Source organism: Centroberyx gerrardi, chromosome 14, assembly GCF_048128805.1.
Source record: "Centroberyx gerrardi isolate f3 chromosome 14, fCenGer3.hap1.cur.20231027, whole genome shotgun sequence".
In the NCBI taxonomy this organism is placed as follows: Eukaryota; Metazoa; Chordata; class Actinopteri; order Beryciformes; family Berycidae; genus Centroberyx; species Centroberyx gerrardi.
In genome coordinates, this window is record NC_136010.1 from 26,061,569 (window position 1) to 26,086,479 (window position 24,911).

At 41.9% G+C, this 24,911-nt stretch overlaps 1 protein-coding gene across 1 annotated transcript in view; it reads right to left on the bottom strand.

The window, feature by feature from the left end:
• hdac7a (histone deacetylase 7a) overlaps positions 1-24,911 on the bottom strand; it is a 52,882-nt gene that overhangs the window by 5,258 nt on the left and 22,713 nt on the right. The window contains exons 3-24 of the mRNA XM_071913880.2: positions 24,668-24,858; positions 24,334-24,424; positions 23,558-23,678; positions 21,160-21,260; positions 19,834-19,956; positions 19,177-19,286; positions 17,937-18,038; positions 16,947-17,121; positions 16,036-16,235; positions 14,918-15,121; positions 13,969-14,197; positions 12,296-12,429; positions 11,061-11,181; positions 10,485-10,534; positions 9,238-9,345; positions 8,007-8,062; positions 7,486-7,573; positions 6,995-7,114; positions 6,791-6,888; positions 1,919-2,037; positions 1,355-1,488; positions 465-546 (exon numbers count right to left, since the gene is read on the bottom strand). Of these exons, the coding sequence (XP_071769981.2) occupies positions 465-546; positions 1,355-1,488; positions 1,919-2,037; positions 6,791-6,888; positions 6,995-7,114; positions 7,486-7,573; positions 8,007-8,062; positions 9,238-9,345; positions 10,485-10,534; positions 11,061-11,181; positions 12,296-12,429; positions 13,969-14,197; positions 14,918-15,121; positions 16,036-16,235; positions 16,947-17,121; positions 17,937-18,038; positions 19,177-19,286; positions 19,834-19,956; positions 21,160-21,260; positions 23,558-23,678; positions 24,334-24,424; positions 24,668-24,814 (2,713 nt within the window). The 5' untranslated portion in view covers positions 24,815-24,858. The remainder of the gene's footprint in view (positions 1-464; positions 547-1,354; positions 1,489-1,918; positions 2,038-6,790; positions 6,889-6,994; positions 7,115-7,485; positions 7,574-8,006; positions 8,063-9,237; positions 9,346-10,484; positions 10,535-11,060; positions 11,182-12,295; positions 12,430-13,968; positions 14,198-14,917; positions 15,122-16,035; positions 16,236-16,946; positions 17,122-17,936; positions 18,039-19,176; positions 19,287-19,833; positions 19,957-21,159; positions 21,261-23,557; positions 23,679-24,333; positions 24,425-24,667; positions 24,859-24,911) is intronic.

Consider the following 24,911-nt stretch of genomic DNA (forward strand, 5'->3'; position numbering starts at 1 on the left):
AGATGAAACTTTATTGATTCCTGTGGAGAAATCAGGTCGCTGCAGTGGTAAAAGTAATTGGATTCAGCAAAGGAAAAAGACAAATCGAATAGAAGCACACAAGTAGAAGATAAAATAAACAATAAAGCAGTAAGAATACAAATAATAAAACAATAAAAGCAATAAAATAAAATGTGTAACATGTATATGCATTACATAACATATGCAGCCAACACTTCCAACACGTTAAGTAGACTGTTTGAGTGGGAAGTATGGGCAAGAATATGGATCACTTCTATGTGTGGATTTACTCTGAATTGTTACTAATAACAATAATACACAAAGACTACTACAGAAACCAGTTGGAGATATGTTGAACGGGTGCCGTGGGAAAAGAACACAGTGCTCAGTCAGTTTTCACAGGATAAATAAAATTTAAAATAAAATCTAAATGAATAACTGAATTAACTGCCACTGCTACTCACTTTGTATCTGGATGACAGTCTGCAGGGAGCGGACTCCGTTAGCGTTGGGCTTCTGGAGGAGGACCTCCTCTGGTAAAGGCTCCTGCTGGACAGACAGAGGACAGCATGAGGACAAAACCACATCACCACAATTCTGCAATCTGTTCACTGGTTACCTCTTGGGTTTAGAATTGATTTGAAGATTTTGGTTTTGATTTTAGAAGTCTGGCTGAGCTGTATCACAGATCTTTGACTCCCTATGAGCCAGCAACCAGACTCAGATCCTCGTTCCAGAGTCCAGGCTTAAGACTAAAGGTGAGCTGGCCTTTGGCTTTGGACTGACCTGCCTGAGGATTTTAAGCTAAATAATTTCTTAAAACTTATTTTTATGGACTTGCTTTAATGTGATGTCTTTTATCCTATTGTTTCTACTATTATGATGACCAACTCTGACCACCTATTGCACAAAGAATAAGAACTTACACCAATAAATACTTAATTTAAAATTGTTCATTTTTGGTTGACAAAATCCACACACTTCCAGCAGCCATACACTTGTTGTTTTCAGCTGAGAAATGTTACACAAGAGTAAATAGTCTAGGCTTGTTGTGGAGAAGTAGCCATACAATGGAGAGAAGACTAAAAACCACCATCTAATGCGTTAAATGTGTGAAACAAGCTGCAAAATTCATTCTGGTACATTTCTGTAAACTGACCCATTTGTAAAATCCCCTGATATTCCCTGACAATGAAATTCTCTAACCCTGTCTGGAATACACCTCTTAAAAGTCCCTGATATTCCAGAAATTCCAGAACCAGTGGGAGCTGAAAGTAGGTAATTTCCTCACCAAATGGCAAAATATATAATCTCAGGACATCTAAAAAGAACTCCAGTACCCAGAATGCCTGACCTGTATGCCCAGTAGCGTGCTGACACAGGCTTCAGAGGCGTCGCAGATGGCTGTGAGGTCGTGACCCCCCTCCAGGGCCAAAACCAGCCGACCCCCTGCTAGAGACATCAGCTGGCGGGTCAGGAAGCCAAAACCTACGGTAGACACACATACACACACACACACACACACAAACATCAACATAAAGAATGAACCCTGCAAGTAGCCAATAAGAACTAAAGCGTGGCAGGTAAGCAGCAAGCATGAACCCACTTACTGTAAGACTAAAAATATCCAATATTCTTTTCAAAACAAACAGATGTATTTTTACCTAACCTTGTTTAACGTACCAAGCTGACCAACTACCAACTACTAATTACTGTAATTATGGGTACAACGGTGATGTGGCGAGGTACAAGGCACAACTCCTGCGCTTGGGTCCATGCATGACAAGAGTAATAATACCTATTAATACCCATGGATACCCGCAGGACCACAAAATAAAGTTCTCTCTGGCGTACCGGGGCTGAAAAAGAAAGCTTTGAACTAAAAGGCGAGAGGACGGACTGTACAGTCCATGCTTACATTTGGCAGAGACCTTGTACCCTCCCAGAGGCGCTGGGTGGCCGTCGGCGGCGTCGAACCCAGCCGAGACCAGCACAACGTCGGGGGAGAACTCCTGGGCTATGGGCATCACCACGGTCCTGTAGGCAACACACAAACACACAAAGGTATGACGTTAAAGGGGCGAAAAGTCTGAAGACCGGTCAGACCTGTCAATGTTGTTGGAGTTCCTACTGGTCGCCAATAGAGGGTGATATATTACTTACAGAAAAACTAAACCTCAAACCCAAATCTGTGTAAAGCCTGACATCTAATGGTAAGAAGCATGCTACTAAAATTACCATCTGCTATTGGCTGATCTTTTGTGCCACTTGATGTCACCACCCATTCTACTCTATGGTCTTTGTGCCAGGTGATATCACCTTCTATAGGTGGTGACATCACCTGGCACAAAGACCAGCCAATAGCAGATGGCCAGTTCAGTACCCTTCGTTTCACCACTAGGTTTCAGGCTTCACCACAGATTTGGGTTTGGGGTTTAGTTACTTAAACTACAGCTCTAAGTTACATTGTAATCACTGTGACACACAATAGGGGAGAGTTCCTACACACCAAAATGATCAGTTACTTTAACTGAGAGTGTAAAAATCAACACTATACCAGTGTCCACATCAGTCCATACACCCATCAGAAGTAATTTAACACTTAAACACTAGCTACCCCAGAGCCAGAGCTGTATGCTGTACAAATCTCTAGTCAACACTTGTCAACTCCAAATAACTGTCAGTGAAAAAGCAACACTTATTAACACTGGAACATTTGCTGTGTATGCTGCTGTCTGGGCATCAGCACTGTCCTTTTGGCAGAAACATCACTGTAAGGTTTCAGCTATGTTGGTTTTGACACTGAATCAGCCACTTGTCCCAAAGTGTTGAAAAGGCAATGTAAGTCAAGACATACATTCACATTTAGTTCTCAGCAAGGCGGAACAAAGTTTAATCAACCGCTGATACAAACTGATGGCATGACATGATATACAGATGCATTCACAGTGAATAAGCAGACCCTCATGACAAAAAGTATGACGTCGAACCTTGGGGTACGTTGTTGTTACACTTGTGCTTTCTAGCATCCGATCACACCAGCAAGCACGCAATGGACGATCTGAATGTACAGAATAGTAGGGACATCTTCGTGATATTGAATTGCGCTGCCTTTCGCACAATCCACATCTCAATTGTCGCAAAGCTTTATAAGGGAAATCAATAATGCATAATGACTTTTACCTGGATTCACCTCATCAGTGTACTTCATGAAAAGTCCCTAACACTTTGCACATTCAGCGTAGACGGTTGCAAACGCGAGCCCAGTTGCCCAGAGACGTCACATCTTTATGATCAGACCTCAGAACTCATTAAAATGACAAGTGGAACCGAGGTTTGCCTTGGATCCCACACTCAGCAGCTCCAGCAGACTTGACAAAAGACTATTATGTGCTTTCTTGGAGAAGCTGCGGAGCCTCGAGTGAGACAAGGCGGCCTGACAAAGGGATATTGTGTTGTCGACTCTTAAAGGTTGGTCGGGCTGGTTTTTGCGGACTTCGAGCAAATGAAGTTTCCCTAATTCCATTGTTGTGAGGGAAGAGGTCTGCTGCGCTGTCCTGAGGCGGGGGTGGAGGGGGGGTGGGGGATGGGGGGGGGGGGGGGGGGGGGGATGCGAGGCTCGACTCCGCAGCCCGATGCCGTCGGCGGAGTTCAAAGCCCTGAGTGTGCGAGTCTGTTTCCCATTAGGGGCTTGTCACTCTCCTCACGTCATTGACAACACAGAGAAAAGGGAGAAAACAGTCCATCTGGGAACCATTTACCTTCATTATTCTAGCCTGGGGACTTTGGAGACCTCCCTCCCCTTCGTACACACACACACACACACACACGCATACACACACATACAAGCACGCACATATACACACATGTAAACACATACTGCTGCCATGACTGCATGCAGATAGACAACATGAGCTCATAGACAAATACAAGAACACACAGCGATAAAAAAAAAAAAATGCATACACGGAGATGCACGCACACACACACACACACACACACACACATACACACTGCTAATATGACCATTATGCAGGCAGATACATGAGAGCATAGACAGACAGACATGACACACACATTACTACACAAAAAACAAATGACACACACACACACACACACACACACACACACCTAGATGCACATGCACAAACACACACACACATTGCTGCTGTGACTGCATGCAGATGGACAACATGAGCTCACAGACAAATATGAGGACACAGAAATAAACACACACACACACACACACAGATGTAAGCACACACACATAGATACATACAAACACACGCACATTCTGCTATTATGAGCGTATTAAGGCAGATACACACTATGAGAACTCAGACAACAAATTACACACACACACACACACACACACACACACACATGCACACACACCCAAGCTGTATCATAATTATTGTACTGACACAAATGCACACAGGAAATAAATGAATGGGAGTGGATATAAAGCAGAACATGCACACAATAGTCTCTCTCTCTCTCTCTCTCTCTCTCTCTCTCTCTCTCACAGACACACAAACACACACACACCTAACCGCAAAAGCCAAACCCCACCTCCCCTGCAGACCAATAAAAGCAGCCACACTCCCCCCAGAGTGCGCCACTACAGACAAAGTGATGGAAAGATGGAGGGAGGGGACGCTTATTAAAGATCAATCAAAGACGGAGAGGGAGAAAGAGGGGGAGGGGGGAGGAGAGGAAGTGGAGGGCGAGAATGAGGGATAAGGTGAAAAGGCGGCACCCAAACTTCAACCCATAAACTGAAACCATAAACCAGTTTATACACTTTGCATTGTTTTTGTTGAAGATCATTCCATTTTTCTTCTCCTCCTTGTTAATGACTCCATGAATGAAAGGAAAAATGCCTTTTTGGAGCTGGTAGGCAATGTTCTTCACCATTAGGCACTAAAAGGAGATTATTTGGACCAATAATAATAGCAATTCTTATTATTCCCAGGAGAAAATTCCTTTCAAAACAGCTCCAAATGTGTTTTTTTTTCTCATTCCTGCTGTAAATGCTCTGTGAAGCGATGCTTACTTAACCTGCACCTTCGGCCTTCACATTGTGACTGACATCTCAGTTCAGTTTGATGTTCAGGAAGGGTCTGTTTCTTTTCATGTCGCTATACTGTCACATGAAAACTTTTTAACGTCATTCATCACCTGGTGTGTTTCCTTGTATTTCTCAATGCAAGGGGAGCTCACACTCACATATGGAAGAAAATGACATCTCATGCCAAGATGTCCAAATGCAAAGTGTCCAAAGTTTTATTGCATTGCATTTACATTGCACTGATGATGGGGTTTTGCACTTTTTCACGTTAATATATGTCTCTTTATTGGTTGGTGTGGAACAAAATAGAAACTTGGTATTTTAATATCTTTGATTTATTTGATTAGTTTTTACTTCCATTTGTGAGTGTGAGCTTCCCTTGCATCTAATCTTCATTTGATTTTTCTACGCACTTACATAGTACATCCTCTATATGCTGAGTAAGTTTCACCTGAAATCTATGATGCCCATTCAAAACACACTTTATAATTAGTATTCTTTTCTGTAACTGGGCAGACAACTATCTGAAATGTCCTGATGTGGTAAACTCCACCCATCTGTGGCTCCAAGCAGGTTAAAACTAACACTAAGAATTACTTAGAACTTCAAGTTGGTCCAGATCTGATGTAATAATATTATCATACTTTGATTGATTGCCCCACTCCGCAGGGAGGTCAGAGGTCAGGGTCTGGAGCTGGTCGGGATTCAATGTCTTGCTCAAGGACACTTCAGCGGGGCGGATGTTTGCCGACACCCTACCGCCAAACATCTGAAAAGCCTTCACATGAGCTGCTGTCTGTTTTAAGTTTGAATAAAACTCACATTGATTGCAGGGCTCTTGTGTCTTGGGAGGTGCAAGACAGGAACTAACTGCACTAAAGCCTATCAGTGTTGAACGGCTGCCAGCCTGCAGTATGCGGCCTATGTTGTCATTCTCATTTCATTACTCTGTCTTGGAATTATGGCCCACCCACCTCATGTGTATATATATGTGTGTGTGTGTGCGCGTGCACAAATGCATGTATGTGTGTGTGTTTCTATGTGCGGTCCCCAATCGCACTGTGTGTATGTATGCCACTGTGCCCCGTTTCCAGTAACCATGTGGTTGCCACAGTTTCCTTGGGTTTGGACGCGCCAGACAACCGAAAAACCCAAACTGCTGAAACTTTATTGGTGCCAACCACCCACCGACGACAATTAACCGACCCGCGAGCAGGAAGTAACGGTCCACAGTCTGTCAAACACAAAACCTGGAGATCATTTACTGTAAAGTAACAGAAGTTATTGGAAGCAGGGAGCGCCAGACACATGTTCTCCAAATGAGGAGGATTAATAACTACGCAAAAAAGTACGTCAGAGGCGATAGGAAGCAAAGCCGCTGATGGGCTTGAGTGTGTTTGCTGTGGTGTGAGGGACACGAGAGAAATTGTCTTATTACGGCTCCACTGGAAATCCTGATGATCCAACAAAGCTGGAATACAGTCGATAGTGGACTAAAACTAGACTTTTATTCTGTTTCTGTTTCTACATTGGGTTTTCACATCCAACAGATGAATTAGAGACAGAAGAACAGCTTTTCCTCTTCATTGGCCTCCATTTTAAAGCATGCTAAAACAATCCATCTCTTCTGCAGTAATACCACTGTCCTGTCACACACCGATTACCGTAACACATCTCTTGTCTTATAAACTTTAACATCAGAGGGGTAGTTGTCTCTACCTGAATGCAGCCAGGTACTCAGCGTCTCCCATGGGTGGGTCCAGACCTCCTGTCCACGCCACATTCACATTGAAGCCCTGACCGGCTCCAGAACCAACCTGAAACACAAAATATGTCTTGTGTTGAGTTATTTACTCCGTCCCTGTAGTCAGATACTGCATGGAGAAACTAGATCCCTATGACCTGATGACGGGCGTCACCCACCTCAGCCGGCGAGCCGCTGCCAGGGAAGAAGTTTCCGTCGTCATAGCGATGGAGTGAGATGTAGAGAACACTGGGGTCGCTGTAGAACACTTCCTGGGTGCCGTTACCATGGTGAACGTCCTAGCAACAGGATGAGGGGGAAAACAAAACAGCATAAAAGTTAACATAACAAAGTATGAGCTATCATCTTATTATAGGTAGCAGTAACTTAACCTAATGAAAAAATTGTAATCCTATTAAAACTTTAAGGAGGATACTATACGAACACCACAGCAAAACAAGTCTAGAGTATTATAGGAATATTACAGTGATACTACAGGAAATAAAGCTTACAATAAACTCATTATTGAGTGCCACAGACACACTGTAAATTGCTAAAGGAATATTATTGGATTATTATAGTGAGTTTTTATTAGGTAATCATTATTAGTGATAGCAACAGCATCAGCCCAGGGTTTATAACCACATCTGTCTTCCCAGCAGGCTCTTACCCAGTCAACGATGAGGATCTTACTGGCGCTGAGCTTGTGTTGGAGCTGCTTGGCTGCTATGGCCACTGAATTGAAATAACAGAAACCCCTGATAGGGAGACAAAGGAGATGGAATATAAAGTTTAGAGACAGTTCAACAGAAAACAAAGACAAAAATTCAAGTTCCTGTTCTTATTTTGAAGGGACACAATCCTTTGTTCTCCTGATTTTTGGTTGCTTGTAATGTTGGATGAGAGCGTCAGCATAACGCCGAAAATGTAAAAAGTAAATCTGTAGCTGCATTGTGCGTTGGATAAATGAGAAGGAGAGAGTATTTCCAGCAGCCGAAAGAAAGAAACACATGTAGAAAAAGTATTAATCTTCCTTATTTTGTCCCTTCGCTTTATCAGTTCATAAATATCCTCCCCGGACAAGCTGCTGACATTGCAGCAAGTACAGGAAAACTCAATGTGGTCAGGCTGAACATGTGATGCACACACACGCACACACACACACACACACACACACGCACACACACTTACATTGGGTTGGAGGGGTCTGCATGGTGCCCTGGCGGTCTGACCACAGCAAAGCCATTCTGTGCAGAAGAAGGAGAAAGGCACCGACATGTTATTAATCTGTGGATATAAACTATCGTTATATGATCCCCGCACACAAAGAAAGAAATTAGTGTTCTCCATTTTTTATTCATAGGATTTTATATTAAAGACGAAACGAATTGTTTTGGCACACATGGGAAGGCATTAGATGAAGAAACTATTTCCATAAATGTGAGTTTTCTAGCTTCATAAAACATGTTCTGAGGCCTTCACACACGTGCCAAAACAATCACAATCCTATAAACTCTGAATTTGGATTTCCCTTAGTCATTTTGGAGGCCAGCTGAGCAACTCTGTTAAAGCAGCATCCACATGGAGAGAAAAGTTCAAATCGTGGAACATGGAGACAAAATGACAAAGCATGCAGTAAAACAGTTCTTGAAAACACTATTGAATGCAGAAGTTGTTAATGGGGGTTACTTGAGGTGCTTATTATGTAGTCTTGTCCATTAGTCTATATAGTATCTTATTATGTTGTAGGTGTCTGCTCCCTCCATAGAAACACAGCCTTACAGAGGATAACACTACTCTGTCTACACTAAGCCTCAGGGTTGTGTTCTTCAAACCTGTTCTCCAAATCACTTTTATCTTATGACCTAATACTGATTTGCAGGTTAGTTTTTCAGCTGATGTAAGAAAAATTCACCATATTTTGAGATTAGGCTACTAACCTGAGAGCCTGCCTTGTTTTATATACTAGGGTTTGACCGATATGGATTTTTGAAGGGCAATACCAACTGATAACTAATATTTTGTGCCGATATAAAGTATGGTTACATTTTCATGCTAACAAAATTATAAAAATTCTGTGTTTCCTCCAAGACTTTTAATTTTAGTAGGGTGAAAAAGCCTCTGAAACAGCATTTAGACAATGATGTGGGTCATCAAGTCTCCATTGAAACCCGTTCATATTCTTTCAGGTGGATTAGCAGCTCCTCAAGGCAGGGCAAGGCATTTTTCATTGCAGGATATATCAGCATGCCAATATTTACATTTACATATAGGGACAAAACACTACCAGAATTACTCCAGAATCATTTTTGTGTTCCCAAGGCCCATTGCTTGAACAACAGTGACTCTGGGTGTATGGGTATAGCATGAAGCCTGCAGCAGGGTGTAGACCCACTGTAGGGTTTCATATCTATGTCCTCACCTTCAGTTCTCCTTTGGCCACTCTGAAGGCCAGCTCGGTGACGCTGCCCGCCGCCATGCGGGACGCCGTGGAGGTGTGGGACTCATTCCAGATGGTGTCGTTGTCAACCTGCCAATCAGAAAACAGCTATCAAGACAAACGACAAGATGGAGGCCACTGACAGAACAGAAAAGACTATCCACTATCCATGAGTGTGGGACTATTCATAATATCACAGCACAGAGCAGCATTTTCCCTCTTCAAGGACAATGAAGATCTATCTAATCCAATGGTGACAGTAAGACGTCTCAGGTAAAAAGTTTTTTAATGTTTGTGCCTTTTGTTATTTATGTTACTGTCACAGATCTCATTATATTTTACTGTCATTTATTGGTAATGTTATGTATTGAATTGTGTTGTGTTGCATTTTGTTTTGTTGCGTTTCATCGCGTTGTTTCTTTGTGTTTTGTTGCATTGCATTTTGCTTGATGCGCTTTGTTGCATTGTGTTTCAATGCAATGGATTTTGTTGCGTTTCATTGCATTTTACTGCATTGTGTTTCGTTGCATTGCATTTCGTTCCTTGTGTTGCGTTTCCTTGCATTGCATAGCATCCCGTTTTGTTTCATGTGTTGTTTGGACTTGTGTTGTGTTGTGTGTTGTGCTGTTTTATGGAGCACGATCGTATCCAAACTTCCCTTGGGACAATAAAGTTAAAATTGAAGAAACTTCTCTGAGGAAAGGATGACAGCGTAGTTATGACTATGAGAGTAAAACTCTCTTTAAAAAAAAGTTTTACTCTCGAGGATGGATGCTCGAGGAGATGTTTGCTGGTAATTTTCCTTTCCATCCTCTTGCGTTCTTTTCCTCTCTTCTGTTTGTTCACAAACTGGCATTGCTGGCCGTCTGGCTCGGACAATGAAATCTGAGGCATTTCTTTTATCCCTGGTCACGGACATGCTGTTCTCATTAGTCTGACTTGTCATGGTCCGACACAGACTGTCAGGCTGACTTTAGACCGGGGCCAAGCCGACTCTCTTTTCCTCTTTAATATCCCGTCTTTCTTTCTGTCTTTCTTGGGGTTTTTTTCTCTCGCTCGTCTTTCTCGCTTTTCTTTGAAACAATATCATCTGTCATCGGCCCGATGATTATGTTGTATCATATAGCTTTCATTAAGAGCTTTGAAGAATGGTGATCAGAAATTGAATTATTTCAAGGGTTTTGTGTGTGCATGTGTGTGTGTGTGTGTGTGTGTGCCCTTTCTCTTACCCCTACACCGCCGCACGGCAACATCACAAACATCCTTTGAGAGAGGATTCCTGCGGGAACAAAAACACGAAAATTATTGTATATTTACTAATTTATTCAAATGTATTTCTATTTTTTTTTCAATACATGTTTTAGCACTCATTATAGCCGATGGCTGACCTTGCACAATCCCCTAAATTACAGCAGATTATTCGTGGCATGAGAAAACAATTTGGGATGATATATATATGAGTACAGCATGTAGTTCATAATACCATCAGCTGTTTTTAATGTGTTTTTAAGTTGCACCACAAGACAAATTGCCTCTGTGTGGATTTTAAAACTGCTCTATGAATTTTTAGGTCAGAAATATGAATCTTAGAGATGTCGAAAAAAACGTTTATGATTAAGCTTTACTGCTGAATAAAATGAGCTCCTACCTTATTTCACTTTGTTTCAAATGGTTATTTTCTGGATATGTGATGAAATTTGGAGTAGGTTTTAAACATTTATAAATGAGTGTTTTCCTTGTCAAAACTACAGTAGACAGTGCAGTTTCAATCATTTCTCAGCCTATAAGGATGTGTGTGACACTACCGGCCAGTTTGCGGTTGTCCAGTTTGAGTCTGTTGAGTGGGTTGGTGCCGTACAGCAGGACGTGGCGCTCTGTGTGGACCGACTGCAGCTCCTCCAAAGTGGCTTTCCGACCTCGGATACTCTGTATGGAGAGAAAACACAAATCTATATGGAATCACGGCGATAGATGAACAGACAGAGATACAGGCTGACAGACTGGTGTTCCTCCAGAGTGGCTTTCCTGCCTCAAATACTCTGATTCTATATGAAGAGACAATACAAATCTCAATGGGTTGAGGATGGCACTAACAGTGTCAGGGTTAAAGGTTTGATTCCCACTGTGTCCACTCACAGTACTGTAAGGTGCTTTGGCTAAAAGCCTCCACAAAATGACACATGTAACCCAAACATGGAATCACATGGATTTATAGAGAGTAAGAGAGTCTGGTACTGGAGTAGATTTCCTACTACAAATTCTCTCAATGGGGAGATAAAACAAATCTATAATCACAGTGATAGATAAACAGAGATACAGACAGAAAGCCAGGTGCTAGATACTCTGAGTGGAGAGAAACAACAGAACTTCATATAATCTCAATCATGCTATTTTCAGACCAAAAAATTTCGAGTCAGATATTTTGTCTAAAGTCTGAACAGCAAAAACCACACATCTTTTCATAACAGATGTAAACCAAATTCGTAGGTGGTTTGAAACGCGACTCAAAACCCATTTCTGAAAATGCAACTCAGTCTGACCACTCGGATTGGATTTCAGGTGTTTTTTTCCCCACGCGACATGTCACATGTTTTGTCAAGAAGAACAGAGAACAACAAACATGGAGGAGAGCCAGAAAGAGAATAGCAGGGCCTGAACAGATGAAGAGGTTTTTCCTGCCTCCTCAACAACACGGCAGATAGCAGACTGAAAATCAAAGCGGATTTACCTGCTGTCTGAACATGGTGTAAGAGATAAATAGAGAGACAGGTAGATAGAGAGCAAGACAGACAGAAGCTCTTACTAGCCTTCCTACCTACCAGATACTCTGGACTGGAACTTAGAACTGTTAAGATCACATGACTGATGGTGTGAAGTTATTTACTCTTTATAAGTATTACATTTTGTTGAACTGGAGGAGTGTGAGAGTGTGAGTGTGTGTGTGTGTGTGTGTGCGTGCGTGCGTGCGTGCGTGCGTGCGTGCGTGCGTGCGTGCGTGCGTGCGTGCGTGCGTGCGTGCGTGCGTGTGAGCGTGTCCTACCTCACACTGTCCCCTCAGGCCTCTCTCCTGTAGCCGCGACCAGATGCTCTGTATCCTCCCAGCATGCTCTGGGTGACTGCTGTTGTCTCCGCAGGTACACTGGTGCTTCAGCATCTGAGAGTCGTACACCAGGCCTGCGCGCACACACACACACACACACACACACACACACACACATACATTATACTCTCATTGATAGACACTAGATCAGTGGACAGTAAAATATCTAATGTGGACAGTTTAAGAATTGCTTTTTTTGCTTGAAAGAAGGGCAGGAATCTCCATGTGCTTATGTGTGTAGCATTTTCATTAGGTCCTTGCTGTCTAAATGCCTCTGGTAGGAACCTTTATAGACCAGCTGATGCTCCTGCTGACAATAGCTTTCACTACAGTTACATTGGAAGATTGATTTTTCCATTTCTCGTCTCTCTACAATTCTATTGCCAGTAAAAGATTCACTTCAGGCTCCCGGGTTTCCTGTCGTGCCATTCATCCACGCTAAGCTAGTTTTCACTTGTTTTCTCTCTTTCAACAACAGAAGAAATGTACGGTGGTCGAATGGTGGTCAGAGTGACTTTTAAAAATCTGATTCCTCAGGAAGACACGGACATGGAACCGTGCCTATGCTTCTTAAACTTTCCCAGATGAAGAGTTTTAAGCCAGACTGTGCTAGGGCTCATATGGGTTTAACAGCTCAGAGATATAGCTAGCTAAGGCACGGTTTGGACTAGCACCTTAGCTAGTTCGCTGAGCTTTTAACTCCTTATGAACCCGAGTTCAGCGCTCTGTTGGTCCATTGACAGTCCAGGCTGAAGACTGCTTTGCAACTTCTTTTAAATCACTTCTTAAAACCCATTTTTATAGACTTGCTTTTATGTGATCGTCTTTTTATCTTTTTATCTTTTATCATCTTTTTATCATCTTTGTATTATCTTTTTATTGTCTTTTTTCGTCTCTTTATTGTCTTTTTATCATCTTTCTATTGTCTTTTTATCGTCTTTTATCTTTTTATCTTAATTTTATCTTAATTTTATTTTAACCATAGTGTTTATTTTGGTTTTCATTTTGTGATTATCCCACTATTTACTTGAATGTTGCTCTTTTCCACCTCTGTCCTCCTATCTGAATTTAATCCCTGTTTATTATTGTTTGATTATTCTGCTTTTATTTTGTCTGTCAAAGCACTTTGTAAACTCTGTTTTTAAAGGTGCTATATAAATAAAGTTATTAATATTAAAATTATTATTATTATTTAGTTTTTATTGTTGTTTTAGCTATTATGTGCATTTGCCCTTTTGTATAGTACTCCTTTGTTTCTTCTTTAGGCTATTTATTGTTCACATTTTTAAGCTCGCCTCTAGGTGACGAGCTTCTATGTGTTGGTCTGTCTGTAAGGAGGAGCTTTGGGGGACAAATGTTAATAGACTTCCATTCATTTTGGATGCTCATTCAGTTTCTTTCACTTAGTTACCTCTACTTAGCATTAGATGGCGCTAGATGCTGGGAATTATTGGAAACTGTGAATGTACAGTTGATATACTTGGGTTTGGGTCAGTCAACTTCACTGACAAAACAGGTGGTGATCTTGAAACTAGCACTAAGCTAGTTTTCGCTTCTTCTTCTCCTTCTCCTCCTCCTCCTTCTTCTTCTTATGCTGCCTGTGCATGACTCACCAGTGGTGAAGCGGGGCTTGCTGGTGGTGTCCGGTGCGGCCAGGCTCAGGGTTTTCTCAGGCAGGCTGAGCGAGGTGGAGGCCGGGGACGACTGGGTGCGAGACAGCGGGCGGTGGACGCCGCCAACCCCGCCGCCGCCGCTGAGCATCATGGGTACCGCCAGCGTCTCCATCTGGGCGGTCTGACGACGCAGCTGCTGCAGCTGCTTCTGCTGTTCCCATAGCAACGACTGCACGGTGGGCGGGTGGGAGAGAGAAAAAGGAGGATGATGATAAAATATTAGTTAAATATTAGTTGATTAGACTGATGTATTGGTTTAGATAGAGGTAGATATTGTCCTTTTATTAAAAATCACCTCTGATATGATGGATATGATACAGTTTGTTTGATTATATATTTATTGTAGAAGTGATCAATACTAGTGATCATACACTACGTCTATGGGAAGCCCTTAAACTGAAATGATGCCAAAAAAATTCAAGGGGAAACACTTTTTACTTTCATTGGTCAAACCCTAAATATAAGAGGATTTAAAGGGAAAGAACAAGAATATTCCTAGAGAGAAAATAACAGGTTTCAAAGTTTTGAATCTCCATTATTTTGTCCCTTTCCCTTCTTAAATATCAGCTCAGAAATACAGAGCAAGTAAAGGAAGAGAGAGGCAGAGAGAGAAACCAAACTTTGTGGTTTGGTTGATCAGTGATTGACAAATTCTATATAAAGAATAATAGCTTAGCTTACATGCACCACGTCATCATATCAACATGCTGAAACAACCACTTCCATTCAGCTTGTAATGAACAGCCAGCCAAACCACAACTGTCTGCACTGGCAGCTGGGATCATGTGAGGAGAATGTTAGGCTGCCACCTACAGGACTGTTGGATGAAGGACATTCAATTTCTACAGTGGGACTGTGTGTGTGCTTGCGTGCGTGTGTGTGTTCCAACCTGGTTGAGTATGAGTGCGTGTTGCAGGTTGATCTGCTCTCCCTGGTTGTCGGCCGCTGTCGGTTCCGCCTCCCTCAGTGACTCCGCCCTCCCTCTGCTCGGATAGGCCGGTTCCGCAGGTGACGTCCCGCCCCCGTCCTCGGAGTCCATCTCCTCAGAGGGGATCTGACGCAGTCTAGGCTTCTCGCTGGACTTGGACATCAGCTGGACACACACAGAAGAAGACACAGAACACATCATTTCAGAATGCGCAGACAAACATATATGCATGCATGCTCGCTCGCACATACAAACTCATATTCGTACAAGAGTGCATGTGCAGACACACGCATGTAAGCTTGCATGCACACACTGGAGCGTAGAAACTAACTGAGTGTACAAAGTATTAACACTTTCCCATGACTTAAGTTGACTTAAGACTTAAACCTCCTTCAGCCTGTCTGCTGCCTTTAATGATTGAAGTGGGTTTAATTGGTGAAATCAATAAGAAGCTATAGCTTTCACCTGGACTCACCACTCATGCTGCGTTCAAGTCATATCGGATTTACCGTAAATACAAGCTGCTGACTGGGAAAAAACGTTTATGTCAGCCTCCTAGTAATTACAAGCCAGACGTGTGATTTTTTGTAGGCTCCGATATCTCCCACTATCTCACACAGTGAATCCACCAATTTCGACTATTCCAAGATAATAAAAATCGAAATCATCAGTTCTATTCACAGTAATACAATCAACTTTACCAACGAATAGTGAGCAATATCTGCTGCAGTTTGTTTACGGTTGATTTTGAAGTAACTTGTCAGAAGAAGTAAGTAGAAAGTCTTGGTATCATGAGGGATTTCATGATCAAGGTTTATTATTATGTTCTTCGGAAAGGTTTGAGACACCGAGTAGGAGATTTTGGATCCTGCAAAACTTTCACACTTGTCCTACTTGTTTTCACCACTAGGAGGCTGATGTGAATGTTTTTTCGCAGTCGGCAGCTCGTATTTACGATAAATCTGATATGACATGAACGCAGCATACGGCAGCAGTAAAATATTGAATAAGTTCAAATTATTGCTAACGTTGAGTTATATGAATAAAAGGCCAGAGTGTCTATCTCCGCTTCTCCTTACCTTGCCCAGGTGAGTCTGCTGTTTGAGCCTCTCCAGTAGTTGCGTGTTGTGTTGCTGTTGCAGGAGGTGTGTGTGTAGGGGCCGTTGGCTCTGGGGGAGGGGCTCCGAGCGCGTCCTGCTCAGGGGCTTGTGGGACTGAGCGCCCCCTGGGGCCAGGCGGTCTAACTGGGGGGCAAACTGCAGCGGGCCTAGGCCTGGAACTGGTGGAGAGAGGAAGGTATTAAGACATTCAGTAGGTTTTTGTGAGCAGGAACACACACACACAGTTACTACAATGTCCTGAAGCTAGTGGCTTTTGAATGCTTTGAATAACATGTTCTCAATTTTGGACTATTATATAGCACATGTTTTCAAACCAAATGATTCATCATCTCAGTATGGTTTGAATGTATAAACTGTTGTTTGTTGTTTTTTGAAATTGTATATTTTATATGCTGCTTTGGCAATATAGGTTCTAATACACAGTCATGGCAATAAAGTCATTGAGGTGAATTGAGAGACACAGAGGGAGACAAAAACTTTCATATTTATTTCATTTCACACTTTTTCAGAATTTACAGTAAACTGTGCACTGAAGGATTCTGAATCCTTGTGACCAAGCCGTTGTAGTTTACATCCAATCCATCTCTTTCCAAAATAGTATCTGTTACAGTAATTCCATGACTCCATGGGAAAACAGCACATGTTTAATGTAACCACTAGGTGGTGCTCTAACATTTAAAACTGTAAAGTGACCAGGGAGAGAGAGAACAACAAAACCACGGATGATTGTGTATAAATGACTTTCAGAATAGAGTCTGGATGCCTGTGAAGGGTCATAGCACAAATATGATTATGTAAATATGTGTGTGTGTGTGTGTGTGTGTGTGCGTGTGTGCGTGTGTGTGTGTGTGTGTGTGCGTGTGTCTCACCAGCGAGTAGTGGAGTGTGTACCAGTCCGGAGGGCTCCAGGATGATGACCGGCTGGAGGTGAGGGTTCAGCTGCCCGGCCTGCTCCTCCCTGCCCAGGGGAAGGAAGACCGGCGAGCCGCCGGCTGTGACCACCGGCACCCGGCCCACCTTCAGAGAGGACAGCCCCCCGTCCACCTGCACACACACACACACACACACACACACACACACACACACACAGTTCAACAGACAAGTCAGCCACCTGCAGGTTTCAGAGAGATACATTTAAAGGAAGATTTTTCGTAGCACAAAATGACCAATGATCAACACCAATGACTGAACGATTGCTTCTCCAGTTGCTGAGAGCTTTGGCTTTTAAAAAAGGACAACAGGAGATTAATTGTTGATTTATTGATTGTTGTTGGTAATGAAGTCACAGTTGTGTTTATCAGTGCAGATATGATGAAAAGAAATTTGTACGACTAACCCCATTCTGTATTCATCTACAAGTGGACATGTAGTACAAAGAAACTGTCATTGCATAGTGAAAAAACTAACTGTATGACATTTTGAGGTCTTGAATTTAGCTATTTTTTGATAATTTGTGTTATGCTGCTTGCCTGAGTCTCTGCATCAACATCTTGCCTTGGTGATTGACTGCTGTTTGTTGTACCTGTCAATCTTATGTTTAGTGTTGTTTATAATACTTGCTGCAAAACCAACTGAACATAATGTAATTATTTGTGAAAATGTAATAAAACGTCCCTCTGAATGGGTAATAAATGGTCAACCCATCAAAAGGGATATTTTGAACAATTATTAGATTATCCAGCAGTCAGTACAGTAGCAGTCACTGACAGGCTTGTCCTGTAGCTTCCTCATGTGCTCTGTGTTTACACTCAGTAATACTTACTTTCCATCTACAACTCCTCAAGAACTTTTTGTGAATATACCCAAAATGCAGATGATGAAGTTAACTTTGTGTTGTACTTGTGTATTTGTGTGATTACCCTGGTGTTGGCTGGCAGTCCCAGTGTGATGGTGGGCAGAGCGGAGGCACTCTGGATGGTGAAGTTAGCTAGAGAGCCGTCCTGCAGCAGCAGCCTCTGGGCCTGGACAGGCAAAACATGATGATCTTTCAGAAATATTTTACTCGATCTAATTTAAATCTGAATTGAATTTTGATGGTAAAAAAATAACTTTTCTGACAAATCTATTGCCTTCTGGGGCTTAGACTCATTAAAAACAGCTGTAGGGACGCAACAGAAATTGGATCACTACCTATTCTGGATAGACACCCATAGTTTAGAAGAAACCCCCTTCAGTATTTAAGACCAGTACCGTAATCATGTTTATTAAGCAAACCATGACCAAGGGAAGGCCATGAAACGAGCTGCTGTTTATGGTTATGTATCCCATAATTCTACTCTTCCATGCTTCATCCTTCCTTGATTTCTGCTCCTAAATTATATTCTACTTGACCCCACCTTGATTTCTACTTCTAGACGACATTCTGCTTGCAATATTCTGATTCTTTTATTCACTGTGTCCCTTTACTATTTGCAGCATCAATGACCTGAAACTTTCATCTAATCGAATCGAATCTAACCTAACCTAATCTAATTGTATCTAATTGACTTGAATCTAATCTAATCAAATCTAATCTAATCTAATTTTATCAAATCAAATTTTATCAAATCAAATTCCGTTGAACCAAATCAAGTCTAGTCTAGTATAGTCTTGTCTAGTCTAATCTAGTCTAATATAGTCTAGTCTAGTCTAGTCTAATCTAGTCTAGTCTAGTCTAGTCTAGTCTAGTCTACTCTAGCCTAATCTAATATAATATAATCTAATCTAGTTTAATCTAGACCTGTCCCTGGTGTTTGTCCTGAACGGTTTACAACACCGAGGTACCATCAGCTCGTCAGCTCGTCAGTGCAGCAGGTGTGATGGAGGCTGCTCTGTCCTGGCTGACTGTCTGTGATTAAATGACAGCTGACAAACACCCAATGTTCCCATGCTCCTGTGTCATTGTTTTAAACATCTCATTACTCAGCATCTCGCCACAGCTCATGCGCATGAAACGACTCTCCTTACCCAAACATGTGCTCACTAATTTCAAATGCTCCCGTTTTTTTTCCGGCTCAAAGAAAAAAGGTGCCGATTTGATTGGACGAGAGGAACAATTTGACCATAGAAGTGAGCTAGGAGTTTTATCCTGTGTGTGTGTGTGTGTGTGTGTATGCTTACCTCATGCGAGAGGCCTCCTGCAGATGGCAGCAGCCCGTTCTCATTGGGCAGACTGTCATTAGGGGAACTGCAGCCGGAGACCGGAGTGCTACTGCTGCTAGGGGACGAGTCTGGAGAGAGAGGGAGGGAGGTGGAGGGTGGATGAGTTTTGGATAAGATAATTTTCATTGTATGGTCTTATAAGTTAATTATGTTCCATTTTATTATATTGTTAGATCACTTTAGATGCAGTGGTGGCCTAAAGGTTAGAGAAGCGAGCTTGTGACCGGAAGGTCGTCGGTTCAATCCCCCGGACCGGCAGGATAAATCTGGGTGGGGAAAGTGAAAAACAGCGCTTGCCCCTCCCTCATTACCACCACTGAGGTGCCCTTGAGCAAGGCCCTTAACCCCAACTGCTCCAGTGGAGCTGCTCAGTGGCAGCAGATCAGACTGTGGTTGTACTGATCAGCTTCCAGGTGTGAATGTGTGTGAATGTGGTCAGGGCGTTCCTGAAAAAGAGAGCATTGCTCTCAGTGAAACTCCCCTGAATAAATAAAGGTGAAAAAAATAATAATAATAATCATTTGAATGAGTGTATTTTGTTGCGTGCTCAGTGTTTGATTCCATGGTATTTTGGTGTGTGTGTGTGTGTGTGTGTGTGTGTGTGTGTCTAGTTACCCAGTGTGTCAGGTACTCTGTGTTTGATGGTGGGCGGGGCGCTCTCCTTGCGGGTGAGCGGGCTCTTGCGGGTGTTCAGGTGTTTCTTCAGCTTGTGCTTCACCTTCAGGTTGGGCTCTGACGCTAAAGGCACCGTGGGAAAATGTTACTTAAAATGATAATCTGCAACATTTTCATATACATATAAATGTTTTGCTACTCTCCATCTAACACAATAGTGATTCAACCAATATCCAGTTCATGAAAGTTTTTATCGAATATTTATCAAATATTTTTTATCTAAACACCCGGTATTTGATCGCTTTTTCCTGGGAAAAATCCTCTGCGTTTTTAGCGTGTGTGTTTTTAGTGAGTGCGTGTGTGTGTATATGCGTGCATGTGTGTGTGTGTGTGTGTGTGTGTGCATTATGTATTTTTTTGTTTGTTTGCTATTGTGTCACAATGCCAAATTTGTGTCTTTGGCACAAATTAATCAAAAAATTAATTGAATAATAAAATTAAACAATTCTTAAAATAATAAAAATTAAAATACCATAATTATAGTTGTAATCTTTATTTGGAATTTTTCCACCCGCTATAAAATTAATAGCAGGTCTACTTTTGAAGCGCAGAGCTCAAGTTACATGGTGTTTACCCGTACATATTTTGCTGTTGTGCTATTTCCATCCACAGCAAAATAGCAGTGTTGTATGAATGAAGCATATCATTATCCAGAGTCATGTGGAGCATACTGTAGCTTCCTACTGAAATGCATGGGAAACCTAAACAGTATAAAACAGTTTTTTGAAGCATTAAAGTACTGGGACTGGGAGGTGATGATGATGATGAAAGGAAAATCTGCATTCATCAGCAGTTTAATCAAACTGTCTTTCATTCATTTTCATCACCTCTAAATTCATCAGTGAAGTTCTGTAACATCCATCCTTTGGGGCTAGAGGCTGCTCGCCTTAAAACGAAACCAGACAACAGTAAACGTGTCATCCCTGATGAATGATGCCGTCCCTCTGGACCAATCAGAAACAACTATGTCACCTTGTTTTGACCTGTAATTGAAGCGCCCCCGTTAGGCCAGTGTCATTATGGAAATGCTGGAACACAGTGGTGAGATGCATCATTCGCCTGAGTTTTGTCAAAATCCGATCAGTGTTGTCTGAGATATTGTGTGTGACGGAAGGATGGACGAACAAACAATCGAACAAACAGATGAAGACCGATCCACACTCCCTGATTTCATTGTGGGGGGGAAAATGGGAATTTTGTAGTTTGAATAATAAATGACGAATTATAGACAGTGATAGTAAATGATGAAACATGGCTCTGTGTTACCTGCTCTGCGTAGCGGCGTCTCGTCTGAACCCTCAGAGGGAGGGTGCGTGGGAGAGGAGACCAGAGGCTGGGAGGAGACACCGGGGTCTGGAGCCAGCTCTCTGGACGAACCCAACACACACACACACACACACACACAACCAATCAGTTAAATAATCAAACCACAAACAGTAGAAACTTATACCTTCAGAGTTTAGAGCTGATCTAGCATATGATGTAGTAAAACGATGTATATGAAGTATGCATATGACCTAGTATAGGATGTATATGATGTGTATATATATGTAGTATGGATATGTATGATGTAGTATGGTATATGACATGCATATGATGCTATGTAAAGCCCTTTGAGACTTGACTGTGATAAAGGCCTATATAAACTAGAAAGGTGCATTTTCTGGAGAAAATGCGTGTGATTGCTGAGCGTGCAAACTGTGGCACTGGTGCAGTTTAGTGTGGGTACAGCTCACCCTTTCTGTTGGCTGTCTGTGACTGGTCTATCACTCTCCTCTTTCCCTCTTTCTTATCCTATGGCTGTATCTATGTCACATATTTCTGTCTGTGTGTGTGTGTGTGCGTGTGTGTGTGTCTGTGCGCGTGCGGGTGGATGTGTACGTACCAGCAGCTGTGTGTGTGTGTATGTGTGTGTGTGCGTGCGTGTTTTTGAACATGACTGTGGATCGTCTGTTCAACCTGAAACGGCTGAACCAAAGTATAATATGTATATGTAATGTTAAAACTGTGGTAAATGTGGCAGTTTAAAACACTTCTTTGAAGGAGCTGTAATGAGTGTCCAAGTGATAAGTAATGATGTTAGAAATGTACTAAAATGTAACAATAGTGAGAAGAAAAGGGTAAGCAAATATGTAAAAGACAAGTTGAAATGAAGAAGAGTGAAATAAGCACAAGAGCTGCATGTGTAAGAGAGCAGCAGTGCAGCAGAAACTATTGTGAAATCGAGTGGAAATGTACTAAAATATACTAAAATGTAACAATACTAAGAAGTAAAAAGGTATAAAAATATGCAGTTGGTAGGAAGAGTAGGAAGGCTTATGTGAAAAGCTGGAAGGTACTAGTAGTATGAAGAGTAAGAAGGCAGTGACAAGTAATAATGTTAGAAATGTACTAAAATGTAATAATACTAATAAGTAAAAAAGGTATAAAAATGTGCAGTTGGTAGGAAGAGTAGGAAGGCTTATATATAAAAGCTGAAAGGTACAAGAAGTATGAATAGTATGAAGAGTAGGTATATATTCAGTAGAAAAAACAGAAAATACGAAAGTGACAAGTAATAATGTTAGAAATGTACTAAAACGTAATAATACTAAGAAGTAAAAAAGGTATGAAAATATGTAAAAGACATGTTGAAATGGAGAAGAGTGAAATAAGCAGAAGAGCTGCATGTGTAAGAGAGAAGCAGAGCAGCAGAAACTACTGTGAAAAAGAGTGGAACACTAGTGTCAAACAAAAGTTAATATCTCAAAAACTATACATCGCATTGCTTATATATTGACATTGTGCGTGAAAGCAGAAGTAGCTGAAGGGTTTGATGTATAATATGTGTATGTAGTATTAAAGTTGTGTGAACTGTCACAGTTTTAAAATGTGTGAATTTAGTAAAAAGTACGGCCTGTAAAGTCTGCTAGAGTGAATTGTGACATCACGCACTCTAGCGTAGCTCCATAGGCTGCCATTATAAAGGTTAAAAAAAGTATAAAACGTAAACTGCGATTACTCAAAAAGTACAAAAGTTGTCAAAAAGCTGAATTAAAGTGATAAAGTACTAAAAGTGGTGACCCGTTTAAAGTTTCTAGCTTAAAGTATGAAAGAGTAGTTAGAGTTCAAAGAGGGCATGGTTTGAACATTCCGCCCATAGACTCCCATTATAAAAAAAAGTAGAAAAAAGTAGAATATCTTAAAAAATAAAAGTCAAATAGCTTAGAAAAGTAAACGCAATCGATTCCCAATGAAGCTGAACATTTTAAAGTTTGAACGGAGTCTCTAAGTGAAAGTATGCAGAAGTAGTTAAGTGCCAAAAAACGTACGGAATAATAAAAATAAATAGTGGGAATATTATACCTGTGATTGCTGAGTCAGCAATCACACAATAAATAAGACTAGACTAGAGCTGACAGCAAACCCAATGGCATATAATGCTGTTATAGATTTATCAGTATAGATTTAGATATAGATACTGTATATATACTGTATATATTCATGCTCAATTACAAACTGCTGCCCATATTTAATATTTTTGGATGTAACCTCTGTCTGATACCAGTATGAGCTGATGAGTCAATGTTACATTTGTGTTACAATGTTACAATGTGTTTCTGAACTGTGAGTGTGTGTGTGTGTGTGTGTGTGTGTGTGTGTGTGTGCGTGCGTGCTGTGTTACCTGTATGCTACAGGCGCTGCGGTCAGGGGGTTGGAGTTGGTTCTCTCCAGCGCCGCCTGTTTCTGCTTCTTCAGAATCACTTCCTGGAGTTTCTGTTTCACCAGGGAACTGGCCACCGCGCCTGTCAATCAATCCCAGAGACAACCAATCAAAAACGAGTTCAGCAACTGCTAAATATTAAAAAGGCTAAAGTACGACAGAAACAATGCTGAGGGGAGCTTCGGCAAATATCCAAATGTGTCCGTTATGTGATGTACTCTGTGTTGTATCTGTGTATGAATGTGCTTGGCAATATGTGTGTATATTCATGGTCGAGTGCATACATGCATCGGTGTGTGTGTGTGTGTGTGTGTTTGCAGTCTGTGTGTTTGCAGCTGCCTGTCTAAGTGTGTGTGTGTATGCAGAGGTGACAGGAGGTGTCAGGATTGATAGGGTCAATATTGACCCAGTGGCTCCATGTGTGCAGAGCCAGGCTGTTTAACTGCACTGTTACAGCTCCACTGCCTCCCAGCTCACAGCATACATTAAACAGCTTTGGAAGTGGAGGAATACCGCTCAATAAATATGATACGATATGATAAATATGATGAGTCGCATCTTTTACGGGGAATTTCCTCTGTGGCAGTGATTGTTTTTTCAACATGTGGAAACTCCAGCGGTAAACTGAAACTTGTAGTAACAGTTGACTTTGAAGTTTAAAGTGTTTAAAGTGTGTGTGTGTAAATGTGCGTGTGTGTGTGTGTGTGTGTGTGTGTGTGTGTGTGTGTGTGACTCACTCTGTTGACTCTTGTCCTTGTGTTTTAGCTGCTGCAGCTCCTGCTGCTTCTCTTGCTGCTCCTGCTCTCGCCTCCTCTGCTCCATATTAAACTGGACACACACATGCAAATGACAACACACACACATTAAATGGGTGACCAACATGCAAACTGAACCATGGCCTACAATTACTATCTACTATCTATTATCTATCTTTTATATCTACTATCTATTATCTATCTATTTATTATAGAAGAAAACAAGCTACTTGAAATTCACTCAAAATATAGAAGATTCCATCATCAAAAAGTAATGAAACAAATCGATCAGAAATTGATCAGTTCCCCCTCGTACCCGGATGTGCTGCTGGAGTTGGTGTTGGGAGAAGGAGGTGCAGGGCTGAGGGGAGAACGGGGTGAGGAGCAGCGGCGGGTGCAGCGGGGTGAGGAGCGCCGTGTCCGAGCCGGGACGCATCCCCCGCTCTCCCACCCGCAGGTCCATGGGAAACAGCGCCGCGCACGACACCGGCACTGCCAGCGAGGATTCTGGGAAGAGAGGGGAGAGGACAGGGGCGTCAATTTTGTACATCATACAGCAA